We start from the raw sequence: 15,951 nt of genomic DNA on the forward strand, positions 1-15,951 counted from the left end.
CCGTAATTGATAATTAACGATAACAGCTTCCGGATGCCAGTAGTAAAATACTAAAATATTAAATTAATATGACAGGGTACAAATCATAAGCCAAATTATAATTATTTCAGTAGAATTTTGTTGGACACTTTTACAAATATGAATATATCCTGGATACAACATGGAGTGATAAATCAAAGTAGCAGGAGTAAAAATCAAAGGAGCAGGAGTAAAAATCAAAGGAGCAGGAGTAAATTGAAATTGATTGCAAAATATTTATCAGAAAATCATCTAGTACTATATACTTTTAAGAACTGATGTATATAAACTTTAATCCCTATGTCCTAATATGTGACCCGACATGACAGTTCCAGGCTTATGGAGGTAGAACGTAATTGTTAGAAAAATTATAAACATGATAAATATTGTAAAGAAGAGATAAACACTTTCCTTGGTTTCTTTTTTGCGGACGTCGAACTATACATCATATACAAGATTTGAAGAAGTTTTATTTTATCGTTTGAAGTGAAAAATATTTGAATTAATTTTAAATTGATACACAAAAAAAAATCAAAATTCTCTGCTCTATAGATTTTCTTGAAATATATCTATAACAAATGCACCGTATCAAATGCATGTAAGAGAACACCAACTTATAAACTGTTACGCGTCGCATACTATGTATAGAGAGATGCATAATAAATCTTAATTAAAAGAAGGAATTCTTAAAGCTTACTTTGACAAATTTTAAACTAACTTCATTTCAACAAGTTTAAATTTCATGTTCTAAAATAGAGCTAAGAATTGTTTATATTGTACATGTTGTAGTAAATTTAATTCTTTGAAGTTTTATTCAAATACGCTATTGAACATTACTAAGAGCCAATTAATACAATAATTTAAATTGTATTTTATAAATTAGTGCCTTCAATAAATAAAAGTCGTCATAGAACAGTCTCATTTTCATACCGGTATTCGAAATGACTCGTTTCATTACTATTACAACAAATATGTCATAATAACATGACAGAGAGTTTTGTTTCGGAATATTATATAGATAAATATACAAAAAGCAAATTTTAGACAATGTACCCTCCTAAGCCTGGAAGTGGCTAGTCACATAGATAGTTGACGGCGTTTTTTCTCACAATGATGTTCTACCACCATAAGCCTGGATATGTCGTGGCTGGTCAAAATATATGCATTTTAAGCAAATATTTTTTCTTTTATTTCTTCCATATAGTTGTTAATATAAAAAAGAAGATGTGGTATGATTGCCAATATGAGACAACTATCCACAAAAGACCAAAATGAAACAGACATTATCATCTATAGGTCACCGTACAGCCTTCAACAATGAGCAAAGCCCATACCGCATAGTCCGCTATAAAAGGCCCCGATAAGACAATGTAAAACAATTCAAACGAGAAAAAGTATAGAAAAGCTTAATTTTTAGAACATTGAGTGTTGTTTTGAACCAATATATTAGAAAGGTTTAAGCTGGACAAGAGAACTCTGACTAGAAAGGAAAATTTGACGAGGAACACACAATCTAAGATGGTCTATGTTTATAATTACGGGTTCCTCTGGTAAGTTTTCTTCGAGATTGAAATATTCAGATTATTTAAATTGTTTAAACAAATCCTCTGCTGCCAGATATATGTTCTTAATGAACCTTTCTAAAATCAAGTCAATTACGTATCAAACTGAATGGGGATTTTTTGTCGACAAAGTGTGTTTTTCACCTGTTGTAAGACAAGCTTATTAGATTCGCTCGACAGTTTATACAATAAATCGTCTTCCCTCTCCACCACCAAGCCAACACGCTTTGAAAAAAAATGTTCTTACCAATAACGGATGCGGGGGGTTAAATATAAGAAAAAAAGAAGATGTGGTATGATTTCCAATGAGACAACTCTCCACATAAGACAAAATGACACAGAAATTAACAATTGTAGGTAACCGTACGGCCTTCAACAATGAGCTAAGCCCTACCGCATAGTCAGCTATAAAAGGCCCCGAAATGACAATGTAAAACAATTCAAACGAGAAAACTAACGGCCTTATTTATGTACAAAATATGAACGAAAATCAAATATGTAACACATAAACAAACGACAACCACTGAATTACAGGCTCCTGACTTGAGACAGGCACATACATATATAATGTGGCGGGATTAAACATATTAGCGGGACCTCAACCCTCTCCCTACCCTGGGACAGTGGTATGATACCAGTACCTGTACAACATAAGAACGAAGTATAATATATGTTTGAATAAGTACCACAATTGAATTTTTTTCTATCAAATTATGAATATTTGAAAGCACTACAATTACTGCACTACTCATCTTCTTTATAGTGTGTATACATCAATATTACTACCCCAGAAACTACTACTATTTCAAAACGTACCTTGTCCTTGAGGGTATGAAGCTAGACGTAGCAGTAATTGTAATCAAAGCTAATAGGATCTACAAGCTTGATCTTAATACATTGTTACATTGTGTATATGTAAAAAGGTTTATCAGTATTTGGTGTAAGGTTATGTACTTCAGGTCTCTGCCAAATATTTTAAGTATACACGAGTATTTTAAGAATCACTCTATATATATAAGAGGCTGTAGAATTTTCATTTTGGAATTGAATGGTATGTTGGGTGGGTGTAATGAACTTCTTTAATTATCTTAAGTTTGATATCTTTAAAGATGTTTTTTATCAAATATTGAAGGGCGTCATTCGCTCTTACTATCGGTTAGGAGCTTAGGTCATGTGATCATATTTGAATACCTTATTCCACCCTTTGTGATATAAAATACATAAAAATAGAAATTTCGTATTTACATAACTTGGGTATTTTCTTTAAGAATTTAAGAATTGAAAAGCTTATATCTCTCGATAGAGCCTGATAATATGTAATATTATTAATTCGTATATTTTAACAAATTTGATTCGTTTAGGGATAGTCACATGTTAAACTATATTTTCTAAGGTAGAGAGAAAAAGGCGGATAGCAAAAAGCATATTGACCGGCAAAATGCATATCGCACGGTTATTTTTAGAATATCTAAAAACCGATATACTTTGTGACGTCATGTAATGAATTTCAGGATTTAATGTTTAACGTTTGAAACACATGATATCTGTGATCGATTATTTGACGAAAAAAATCTTCAAATACATAAGATGTTTAAAAAAAAGTAAATGAAATAACAACTAATATGTTGTTATTGTCAAGGAGACAATGTAATATGATCTATAAAATTCCAACAAACCTAAATGACGATTTTGATACAAATATGGTCGGAAATTAATAATATAACAAATATAGCCTTTGTATGAGGTCAATACAGGATATATCGACCCAAAGAAGTATATCGACCTCGGACTTCGTCCTCAGTCAATATACTTCTTTCAGGTCAATATATCCTTGTATCGACCTCATACAAAGGCTATATTTGTATAATATTCACAAAAAGAATGATTACCCCGTACCAAATGGAACTTCCATGTTTATATATCAAAATTTCAACAACGCCTGCAAAATTAACATATCTCAATTGATACAATATTATAGAGCTTGTGTTTCCTATAATTAATTCCTTGATAGAGGATTCCTGCTTACAAGGAAACCATCTAAACAAATGGTTCCAAATGGTAACGTTAAAATCTGCCTTTTTTAAAAGGACACAATCACTAGATGCATGATGACCATTATGAAATATCTGTGCCAGAGATAGCCATGAATACGTTGCAGTTGTCGTTATCTTTTTGTAACCACAATCCTGTTTTCTTTTTATTTGGTTGTGACGTCACCAAATGTGTACTTATCATGAGAAACATGACAGGTGCCACAGGTGGAACATGATCTGTTTACTACCATAAAAATTATCCTAAACGTGGAGGATGTATCTTTTATATTGTAAGAAGATAAAAATCATTTAGAACTTTTTTCAGGAAAAGTATCCCTTAAAACTTATGAATGTTCTGTTGTGTTTGTTATGTTTGAAGTTGTTTTATTTTTAATGTACTTTTGTACTATATGATCTTTTAACCAGATGCTCCGCAGGTCGCAGCTTTATACGACCGCAGAGTTCGAACCCTGAACAGTTGGGGCAAGTATGGACACAACATTCAAGCTTGATACAGCTCTGAATTTGGATTGTGATTAAATAGTTGACACAACATAGGTTTCTGACACAGAATGAATGTGGTCTAAGAACTTAAACTTAAAAATTAAAAAAATTTAAATTGGACATTTACCTATTATGGTCCAATATCCAAAATCTAAATACATGGTTAGATTCAGCATATCAAAGAACCCCGAGAATTCAATTTTTGATGAAATCAAATAAAGTTCAATTTTGGACCCTTTTGACCTCAATGTGGACCAATTTGATAACCAGGCCCAAATATCAAAAATCTAAATACATGTTTAGATTCAGCATATCAAAGAACCCCAAGGATTCAATTTTTGTTGATGTCAAACAAAATTTAATTTTGGACCATCTTGAAAACTGGTCCCATCAGCAAAAATCTTAATACATGTTTAGATTCAGCATATATCAAAGAACCCCAAGGATTCAATTTTTGTTGAAATCAAACAAAGTTTAATTTTGGACCCCGATTTGGACTAACTTGAAAACTGGGCCTATAATCAAATGTCTAAGTACATGTTTAGATTCAGCATATCAAAGAACCCCAAGAATTTATTTTTTGTTAAAATCAAACTAAGTTTATTTTTGGACCTTTGGACCTTAATGTAGACCAATTTGAAAAGGGACCAAAAATTAAGAATCTACATACACAGTTAGATTCGGCATATCAAAGAACCCCAATTATTCAATTTTTGATGAAATCAAACAAAGTTTAATTTTGGAACCTTTTGGCCTCTAATTCATAAACTGTTGGGACCAAAACTCCCAAAATCAATCCCAATCTTCCTTTTGTGGTCATAAACCTTGTGTTTAAATTTCAATGATTTCTATTTACTAAAGTTATAGTGCGAAAACCAATGTGTCTTCGGATGAGACGACGGCGACGCCAACGTCATACCAATATACGACCGCAAAAATTTTTTGCGGTCGTATAAAAATTGTCCTGCCCACATGGTTCGGTATACACAATGAGGGTTATTATATAAAAAAAAATAAAAAAAAAAACTTTACCATTGGACCAAAATAATACTATATCCCTTATGCTTTTGTGTCCGCTGTAACGAGGAAACTAGAGATGTCTGAATTGTCCAATAACACAGAGTATAACATCCTGGATGAGGATGTTAGATATTATGTGGAAAGGATGATAAATTTTCTCATCTATTATAATTTATAATTGAATCGAAAAAAAATAAAAGTAGGAAGTCATATTATAAATTGAATACAGATTGTCCGATTGTTCAACTATAATTTGGCATAAATCAAATTGAATTCATTATATATAAAAAAAAAAAAAAACCATGCTAATAAGAATTAACTATGATGTAAGCGTAAATAAGTAAACTATCAAACAAACAGAACAATACGACGACAAACCATTCAACATGAATAAATTAAAGAAATATCTGCACAAAGTCAGGAATATGACACTTGTTTTCATTTGTTTGATGTGTTTCAGCTTTTGATTTTGACCTTTGACACTTGAAGGAATTCCGCTTTGAATTTTTTATGGAGTCGGTATTTTTGTTATATTACTTTTAACAACAACAAAGAACTATACATTAAAGATGTGAAAGATTTTTTTTCTCTGAATTTTGATAGTTTTGAAAATACTTAAAAATTAGGGTTTGTGTTTGACACAAAAATCTTTAAAAAAAAACATTTTCAAATATATTAAAATAGCAACAGCTTGTTTGCTCAATTTCTAACCCAGTTGACCTATTGCAAAATCTAAACATTGTTTTAATTAGATGGTCTGTCGTAGGGGTAAAAATGATAAAAATCACGGTATTCCCGTTTTCCAGTGACAACCCCGGATTTTAACGTGTTTATGTCTTGAATGTGTATAAATATTTGCCAACTTAGCATCTATTAATAAATTGCAATCATAAGAAAAAAAAGTTATCAACGAAACAACTACAAAGTGCAGCCAAATAGTAAAATGGAATAAGAACATAAATGCCATACAGGTCTTAGCAGTTCCTCTACACAATGATAACTAGCCTTTCAACACAGAGGTTGTGATTTCGAAGCCTGCTCGTTGTCGATATGTATCAGATCTAATGGACCATTTTTTCCAGTTTACTGCAAAAGTTCACAGGTTCACTCCGGTATACTAGTGCTTGATCTACCAATACAAACTGGCTGTGATATAACCAAGAGTGTGAAATTGTGTTAAACACCAAAACCAATCAATCAATTATAATGTCTCCGAATGTACTTATAATTTCAAAATATAATACAGAAAGATACCTTGAGATTGTTAGAACGAATGGGCATACTTGTATCTAATTTACCAGACTATATAAGGTTGCAGCAACATGGATATCGTTCAATAATTAAGAAGGTGATATTGTTTAGGAATTTTGTCTCATTTATGGAAAAAGCATGAACAATGTACGATAACTAATCATTGTTTTAATGTTACCACATGTTAGACAGTATCAGTTAGATTTACACACTTCAGGAGTCTTCAAATCTTATCGAATCAGCAGCGTTAGCACTGTACATGTAATTATCAAAATTGGCGTAATTCATAATAATCAATGGTGTAATCCTTAATATCAATCACATCTCCTCTGATTAATTTCTTCAAAATGCAAGACAATCTGATCAAACCCCTACTTCTATATAGTATCTGATCAAACCCCTACTTCTTTATAGTCGTACTGTTTACTAGTTTTGCAAAAAAAAAATATTACAGTTGCATGATTCCCATGTAACCTTTCAGTTACCTCCTAAGTAACCACAATTGAAAGATGTAATACTAATTCTTAATCTGATACACAAAATTGTGTTTTGTGACCCTTATAATTTTCTCCTTTGAAGTCAGTATATACTAATAAGTTTATTAGCAAATGAACGTGATTTTTTTGGTGGTAATTTAAAGCGCCCTTTTAGTGTCAGGAAAATATAAATATGTGTGTTTGCCGGAGATTTATTCTGATGCGCACCAGTTTGAAAAAGTTTCGTGTACATGACTTGAAAACTAGTGCTCCATATTTTAAAACGGATGCACATGACTTTAAAACTCGTGAGCACGTTCTTATAGAGTCGGCCAAACGTTGCCTGTCAAAAAGCCGAGCACACGAATTTGAAAGTCGTGATAACCATTTTGAAAGTCTTGCGCACCAACTTCGAAAGTCATGAGCACGAGTTTGAAAGTCGTATGCATGAGTGGAAAGTTGTGCTCACCATTTTTAAAGTTGTGCGCACAAGTTATGAAGTCGAGCGCCGCATAGTTAAAAGGTTGTTTTTCTAAAAATTTTAAACTGGCGCGTACCAGATTAAATCTCCGGAAAACGAAAATGTTTATATGAATATGTTACTCATGGAGATCCCATGCATAGAAATAAGCCTAGTGTTCTATGTTTTACAAATTTACAATAAATCTTTGCCCTAAAAATCTAATGAAACAAGTTTTTCTTACATTATTAGTGAAATATTCCCCTTTTATTTAACTTACAAACACATAAAAATTAACATGTGAATAGAACAATTTTCCTTTGCAGAAGTATAGCTTTGATTCATTAATTTTGGCATGCCAACCTTTATATGAATGCCATAAAAACCTTTTTGATCGTCAATTTTAAACTTCTTACAAATACAAATTGTCATACTGATCAAATATACACGTATACATAGGACAAGAGCTACTTGTCTTTTGACGAGTAATTTCCTCTAATGAATCAGCTTATAAAAGTTTAAATAACTTTCAAAAACCTTTGTCACACTACAGTGAAAGTATTTTTTCCTGTGTTATATTATATAAGTAAACACTCTGGACACATTTGATGGGATTACCCAATTATACTTAACGCCTTAATTATGTAATTTGAAGTATATTTTTTAACAAATATTCCTGTATGGATTATAGTCTCCTTCAACCAAGGACAACAGACTATATAGTTACAACCTAAGCAAAGAACCAAAAGCATGAAGTATTTTCTTTTGTCGCTACACCATTCATTCTCGCCGCCCGGTGGTCTCAGCGTAGCGTGTACTCCTAGAGTGCGGGAGGTCGTCTTTTCGATCTCCTGCCGTGTCAAAATATAGATTGAAAACATTGTGCTTGCTGCTTCTTTGCTAGGGCATAGCAGCAAAGAAGGATAGGGTGACATGTCTTCCCAAAAATTGTAGCTTTCTAAGCTAAAACGTGAAAGATCCCGCTGAGAGTACAAAGATGGGTACATATTCATATCGCACTAATATATGTTCGGCCTTGCTTTTATCTAGCCTCTGGACTTTAAACGATCACCCATCCATCATTCATCAGTCCCGATGTGTTTTGTTAGGTATAAGGATTAGTGCATATAAAATTAATAGACATCCATGGCTTTTTTTTTTGGGAGGGGGGTTGCTGTTGCTGTTTAATTTTCATAGTATTTTAATTTTTTTTTACCAAGTACCATCTGTACATTGCACTTCGAAAATAATTGTACAGTCTATTGAACTATTTGTATAAAAGATAGAACACAAAATTGTGAACATCAGAGACATAAACCTAAAATCCATTAAATATAATTTGGATATCTTGCATTTATTTTTTTATCGTACAAAAAAGACGAAAAAAACGTTTTAAATTATTGAAAGCAATCATTGTTCATTAACCATACTATCAAGGTGTAAATGGGGCTAACGTCCTCGGGGTGATATCGATTATTATCTGTGTATGCGACAGGCTGCTTTTTAACATTGGATCAAATGTCTGAAACAAACATTGATGAAGACTACTCGAAGTCGGAATCAATAGACTGGACATTAATGGAGGAAGCTTAAGATATATCTGTATTTGTTAATCGTTAGAACCACATCTACACTGTCATACATAAGCTGGCATCGGTAAATTTGATCAACTGCAGATTTAGTGACTATCTAAGCTAAACTTGAAGTGCAAAAAATAAGTACATAAAACTTAAGAATTAATTACCAGGTTTGCAGAAGAGAAATGTTCGGAAAATTGTTGAAACTTTTAATATCATTTAATGTCATTAAATGTTTAAATCAGTTAAAACAAAAATTCTAAAATCATAACTCCAAAAAATAGAAGAATTCTATGAATTTTATAACTTTTAAGACAGAACAGTTTTAAAAATTAATGTATAAAAAATCATATTCTCTGTTCATTAATTTTTTGAAACATATTTTGTCGATTTGCAGAAAAGATTAACCGCTTTTAAATTATCTAAGAACCCTGTGTAGTATGCACTTACTGTTTTGACATGGTAATTATTGAGAGCAAGGCCATCTGCGTAAGCTAGTAAAGATAACGTAACAAATTATTCTTTTTTAAATTAAGCTTTAATCAGTATGGTTATCGGAATAAAACTTCGAGCTGCTATCTATCCCACTACACAGTCAACATCTACATGTACATAGTACTAGTATATTTCTGATCTCTATTCTATGAGTTACTTTTAATTATATGCGTCCCTGTAGGTACATAAAAACCATATGAAAGTCTCCTTCTCAATAGGGGCTGGCATGTTCATCCTATCAAGTGGGGTTTTAAAAAAATATTTTTAAAGTATATGATTTTAATACAGAACATAAGGCTGTGTAGATATCAGCATTATGAAAGATGTAAATGCCCAAGATAAGCCCCAATTTTGCCTGGCTTCGTGTTTCTAAATTTGTAGAATGTGTGTATTTCGTACTAATTGAATTTGTCCTTTTAGTATATTGGTAATCGAGTTGTCTTTCTATATTTTATCTCTAACAAATTATACGGCATAGAACCAAGATTTGTCAGAAAAAAAATAAAATAAACATATTAATTCAGTTTTGATGTAACAATTCCTTCTCCTATCTCACAGCACTATGTTGATGACACATAGCATGCGTTGATGAAACATTAAATATCCACAGAGAAGTCAAGATCTCATACTTCACAATATGATTAATATCCGATAACTCAGAACACATATCTAATGCAAGATGTCAACTGAATATCTGTCTAAATGTCATTCAAAATAGTTCACTAGATTTTTTAACTAATTTTGATGATTTTGATGATTTTGATGCATAATTTCAACAGTTTCTCATTTTATATGTATGACTTTCTTCCTTCTCATTCATTTTTTTTTTTTATTTTTATTTTTCAGGGTGAACATATAATCTTTCTTAAAATATATGATTTTAATAGTAATTAATCTTAATTTTCCGATTCATAAGGAAAATTCACGTATTTGCAGTAATATGATGAGAAAGAAAAGTTTTTCAACTGAGGATAAGTAAAAAAAGATTGATAATATCCATTTTTTTTTTATTATTTATCCTCAGTTTAAAGGAACATAATTTGGAAGAAATTTTGAGACCTACGAAGACTTATATTATAGGACTATATCACGGTCAGGATTATTTTATTTGATTCTTTTGGTAGGGTGTGGTAAAGGCCTACCTCCTAGCTAGTTCAACAGACTTCTACTTGTTTCCAACTTTACAAAATGTAATCTCATTTGCTGAATATCACGTTTTAGATTATTTTTTATAATCGAAAACAGCCACACCGTAGTGAAACAAGCAATCCATTTACTTCCTACCATGCATTAAAAACATTAAAAAAACACAGATTTCTTTTAATTAGATCTGCGTGTTTACTTGATACCATGCATTAAAACCATTAAAAAAAAGATTGGTGTTAATTTGATCTGCGCGTTGACTTTTAAATGAAGTTAGAAATTAATTTCCATGTATCTGGATAATCATATTATACAGTTACAGATATATTTTATAAAATGAAGTCCTGTATATGTAAATATATATTGTGTGTTTTTGCGTATGAATGTCTCTATGCAAAACGAAAGGAACCAAGCATAGTTGAGTGAACTGATCCCCCATGGTCCCTCCTCTTCATTACTAAATATAAATCCCTGATTTCCCAATATATATATATCAGTTATTTTCGCTATATGAATACCAATATACCAAATTTTAATCTGAGTATATATTTACTATCAATATGCCACTGGACTCGTATTCCTCAATACGTGTACGCCCCCATCTCATTTCTTGATTACAAAACAATATCATTTTTAGCATAAAAGAGAGGCAAAAAATACCAAAGGAAATTCAAAGTCAACTGTTTTAAATAATCTAACAACCCCCTGGAAAAAAAGAAAAAGACCACAAGAAAACAACAGTATATACACAAACACAACATAGAAGTTTTTAAAAAGACTGATCAACAAACCCCACCAACAGGGGATGATCTCATATGCTCCGGAAGGGTTAACAGATTCGACTCCACATGGGGTACCCGTCGTGTTGCTCACACATATGCAAACCTGGGATAGGCACAATTTGGTAGGTTACATTCGGGGGAAAGAGGTCCATATCTTCTATTCTACTAGTTGAAACCGATGCTTGTGTGTTTTCGTTATTGATGAAACTCCTGAATTCATGTGTAAAGTTTAACTTTCATAACTGTGAAACAAACATAACAGGTAATTCGGATTTACCCAGATAGTCATTTAAATAAAAGACATCTGGTTTTCTAGGACTAACATCATGCGTCTTGTTTTTTTCTTCTTGACTTGGCTTAACTAGCAAAATTTGTATCTTAATGTTGAAGATGTTTACAGATTATAGGTATTGGTTTAAAACAGCTGATCTGCACCATATAACATGCCACCATATATCATGTCCCGTGGTGAAGCAGACAGGGAAATACCTCACTCGACTAGTGAAATATATAGTGTATAGTCTAGTTGACAGAGCGTACCACAGCGATACATTGCAGACGGAGTACATCAGTGTGCTGGATACATTGCAGATGGAGTTGCAGTCGATGAGGGACAATAATTCGTTATCGCAGATCTAACATTATTGGACTAAATTTCAAACGAATAGAAGAGAGAATGGAAACGGAGAATGTTTCATTTATTGTGTTGGTCATTTGATGGAGTGAAGAATTTGTAGTTAATATGAATTTTATCGAACACAGAAAGCTTAAAGATTTATATACGTATAATAAATTGTATAAATGAAATTTATACCGGGTCCTGCGAATGTAAAAACAACAATTTAATAAAACATTGCCATAAGGTGGCTTGCTGTCTCAGGGTTGCTGAGTCGATGTTATTAAACCTGGCCATACGGTGTGTTATTGAAAATGATTTATATCATGTTGTAAATACATATCTTAATATCATTTTACCTCCCACCTCTTATATATTCATAGTGTTGCTGTTTTATGTTACATAATGTTCCATACACACACGCCCCTGCACAGTTATACAAATGATTTGATTAGATCATCAGCTTTATAATTAAATCGTGTAATCTATTGCATCAAAGACATCTGTACCCAACATTTAACGACCTACATATACTTCAAATTAAAAATATCTAAATTTAAATATTGCATATTTTTATGATTGATATCAAAATAAGGAGATGGGGTATGATTGCGAATGAGACAACAATCAACAAAAGTTAAAATAGAGTGGAAACAAATATGTTTCATGTAGTTTCCCTTTAATGAAGTTTTCAAACCATGAATGAATCAGTTATCATCATGAGTCGATTTAATCCGTCTGCTGCAAGACACGGAACGATGCATCTGTTTATTTTCACAGAACTTTTTCATAGAATAACTATAATAAGTTAACAAGTCAAGGAAATAACATAATAAATCACTTGGTCCTTTAAATTTTCACCGAATTATAAAAAAAGGAGTTGTCTACCGTTCTTTTTCGAATGCACGAAAGCATATACAATCGGTTAAGCAAGATATAAGTGCAAATAGTAAACCTCACTAAATTATGCATATAACTGTACTATTTGCACTTATCTTTGTTTAATCCCTTGTTGAAGAAACTTTTCTTCATTCCCAAAAAAAGGACATAGATTAGCAACTATAAAAAAGTACAAAAAGTATGATTGAATAGGATCTGATGAACGTAGGTAAAGCTTTAGAAAATGTCTAAATTCACCCCAAAAACTGAACAAAATGCAAAAAAGCTGAAAAGAGAGTACGACAAGTATACACCTTAATAGAACTAATTAATCATAGATTTGATTAAATCATTTTTAACAGGAATTTTATGTTATATCCTATTTCTGGGAATAAAAAAAATGCTTTTTAAAATCAAGTGATGATTGTTTGTCCTATTTCTGTGAACGAAGATATGCTTCTTTTTTATTTTTTTAATTACTTGTAAATGTAATTCCCCTGTCTGTGGTTAAATAGTTAACTTTGCTGTATTATGCATGCAACTATTTCCTCCCAACTTACTGGACGTCCATAACTTACTGACAGTTATTAGTACAAAGAATAACGTCAGACCTCTTCTTTGTTTAATAGAAATATAGATTCCTACACTGCAACAAGTGTATTACGATATTTCTCCACTCGAGACAGTTAAATTTTATTATTTAAAGCGCGAGGCTTGCCGAGCTTTTTAAATAATTAAAATTTAACTGTCGAGAGTGGAGAAATATCGTAATACACGAGTTATAGTGTTGGAATCTGTTTCTCTGATGATTTTTATCCTTCGCTTTCAAAGATTTTCAGAAACTTGTGTTCTTTGTATGCGACGTCATCAGACATTGGTCGCCTTTTTTCCTGACGTCACAATAGGAAAATTCAGAATTAAACACAACATTTTGACGTCATAATCATATTTCGACTAATCATTTGCCGAGAACAGATTTTCACTAGTGAGGAGAAATATTTTTCTCACACCGGTCAGGAAATGTGAAAATAGCACAAAAATTAGAAAATATCTATTCTAACTTATTGAATGATAATTCCCTTTAATGACAAATTAAAACAAAATCTAAATGTGTACGTGAATTCATTCTCTTGTTTTCTTACTCTTCAATATAAAATGCTAAAAGTGCATAGAAAATATCTTCTGATAATCTTTTTTTTTTACTAGAACATACATACAAATTTGTTTGTGTTTTTCCCCCAATCTTATTTATAAAAGTCATAAGTAGACTTTTGGAATTCCATGATATAATATTTTGACTATCTGTCTAGATTCTAATCAGACCATATACAGATCAGAAAGTTAAACGATTCATAAATACATAAACTAGGTTTGGAGTAAAAGATAAAACCGCCAAACAACTTTCAATAATTAAATTCAAACTTGCCGGCAACATGTCCAATAAATAAGTATTAAAATTAAAGAAAAATGCATAAATATATTCCTACCTGCACATGTGACAAAGTCATTAATTAAGCCAAACAACACTAATAAAGTTGGAGAATAAAACATTATTCTTCCGTCGCTAAATACTGGATATCCAATAAGTATGTCTTAGTGTGGTCAGCTGCGAATCTCTTAAACATATGATCAATCAGCACATCCCAGCATAGTATAGTAAGTACTTATATCGGCGGAACAGAACTATCGAAACTTGGAGGCTTGCCAGCAAATTGTTTATTAATATTATCTCAGGATATAATAATAATCACAATTAGTATCATACTTTTTGATCCCACTATAAACAATTGTCTTATTTTATTTCATCATTTTGCATGTTTAACTCCAGTTGACGTTCACTTTTATAATGAAAGTTATAATTTGCATTTCAATTATTTAACAAGATATTTTGGAAGGTCTTGATAAGGTTTTAAACTCCTAGACGAATTATAAATTATCTCATTTGCATTTATACATAGAGTTATAGAGATATTGTATTTTTCTTTTTGTTTGTTTTATATTTCGTGGAATCAGGAAATAAAATAAGGCCTTGTAGTTTTGTTGTAGTCAAAGAACAACTCGTTTTTATTCTGATAAAACTACCGATTTACTGCTAAGATAAGATTAAAAGCAAATCAAATTAAAATATTTATTAGTATGAAATCAAAATAGTTAGATTTACATGCATGACATACAAATGACAATTTTATAAACATACAAAATTCGAAATTAACAAATATTAAAATCATATACGTGTATCCCATCATAAGATGTATCGAAGGAGACGATTTTTTGCCTAGTTAGAAATATAAGTACGATATTCCTCATGATATTGTTATGATAGATATAAACTGAATGTATTTTGAAGAAAACAAATTACAAATTTATAGAGCATAATTCTAGTTTTTCTTGTCAGCTCAGATGATTTCCTTTTATCGAGTATCAAGTATCGAGTGGTAAAAGTGAGTATCAAATTATGAAAACGGGGCATCGAGCAACGCAAAGTATGTATCGAGTGAAAAAAAGAGAGTATCGAGTAACAAAAAGTAAAAATCGAGTAACAAAAAGTAAGAATCGAGTAACAGTAAGTAAGTATCGAGTAACAAAAAGAGAATAACGAGTAACAAAACGTAAGTATCGAGTAATAAAAGTAAGTATCGAGTAACAAAAGTAAGTATCGGGTAACAAAAAGTAAGTATCGAGTAACAAGAAGTAAGTATTGAGTAACAGAAAGTAAGTATCGAGTATCAAAGAGTAAGTATCGAGTATCAAAAAGTAAGAATCGAGTATCAAAAAGTATGAAACGAGTAACAAAAAGTTAGTATTGAGTAACAAAGAGTAAGAATCGAGTAACAATAAGTAAGAATCGAGTAACAGAAAATAAGTATTGTGTATCAAAAAGTAAGAATCGAGTTACAAACATTGTGAATTGGTAGCTAATATTATACATGATCCAACATGTAGTTGAAGATTGGATATTGATGACATGCGTCATTTTGCCTTTGACTATCTTTCCTTTTTTAATGAAAAATTGAGAATGGAAGTGGGGAATGTGTCAAAGAGACAACAACCCGACCAAAGAGAAGGCAACAATGGGTCTGTAATACAGCGAGAAACCCGGCACCTGGCTTCAGCTGGCCTCTAAACAAGAATATG

General features: G+C 31.5%; 1 protein-coding gene across 1 annotated transcript in view; it reads right to left on the bottom strand.

Annotated features, from left to right (window-relative positions):
* Window positions 1–14,505, bottom strand: part of LOC143075094 (carbonic anhydrase 2-like) — a 28,461-nt gene extending 13,956 nt beyond the window's left edge. Inside the window, exon 1 of the mRNA XM_076250391.1 lies at window positions 14,304–14,505. Coding sequence (XP_076106506.1) covers window positions 14,304–14,367 — 64 coding nt within the window. The 5' untranslated portion in view covers window positions 14,368–14,505. The remainder of the gene's footprint in view (window positions 1–14,303) is intronic.
* Window positions 14,506–15,951: the final 1,446 nt, after the last annotated feature.

This window comes from Mytilus galloprovincialis, chromosome 5 (assembly GCF_965363235.1).
Source record: "Mytilus galloprovincialis chromosome 5, xbMytGall1.hap1.1, whole genome shotgun sequence".
In the NCBI taxonomy this organism is placed as follows: Eukaryota; Metazoa; Mollusca; class Bivalvia; order Mytilida; family Mytilidae; genus Mytilus; species Mytilus galloprovincialis.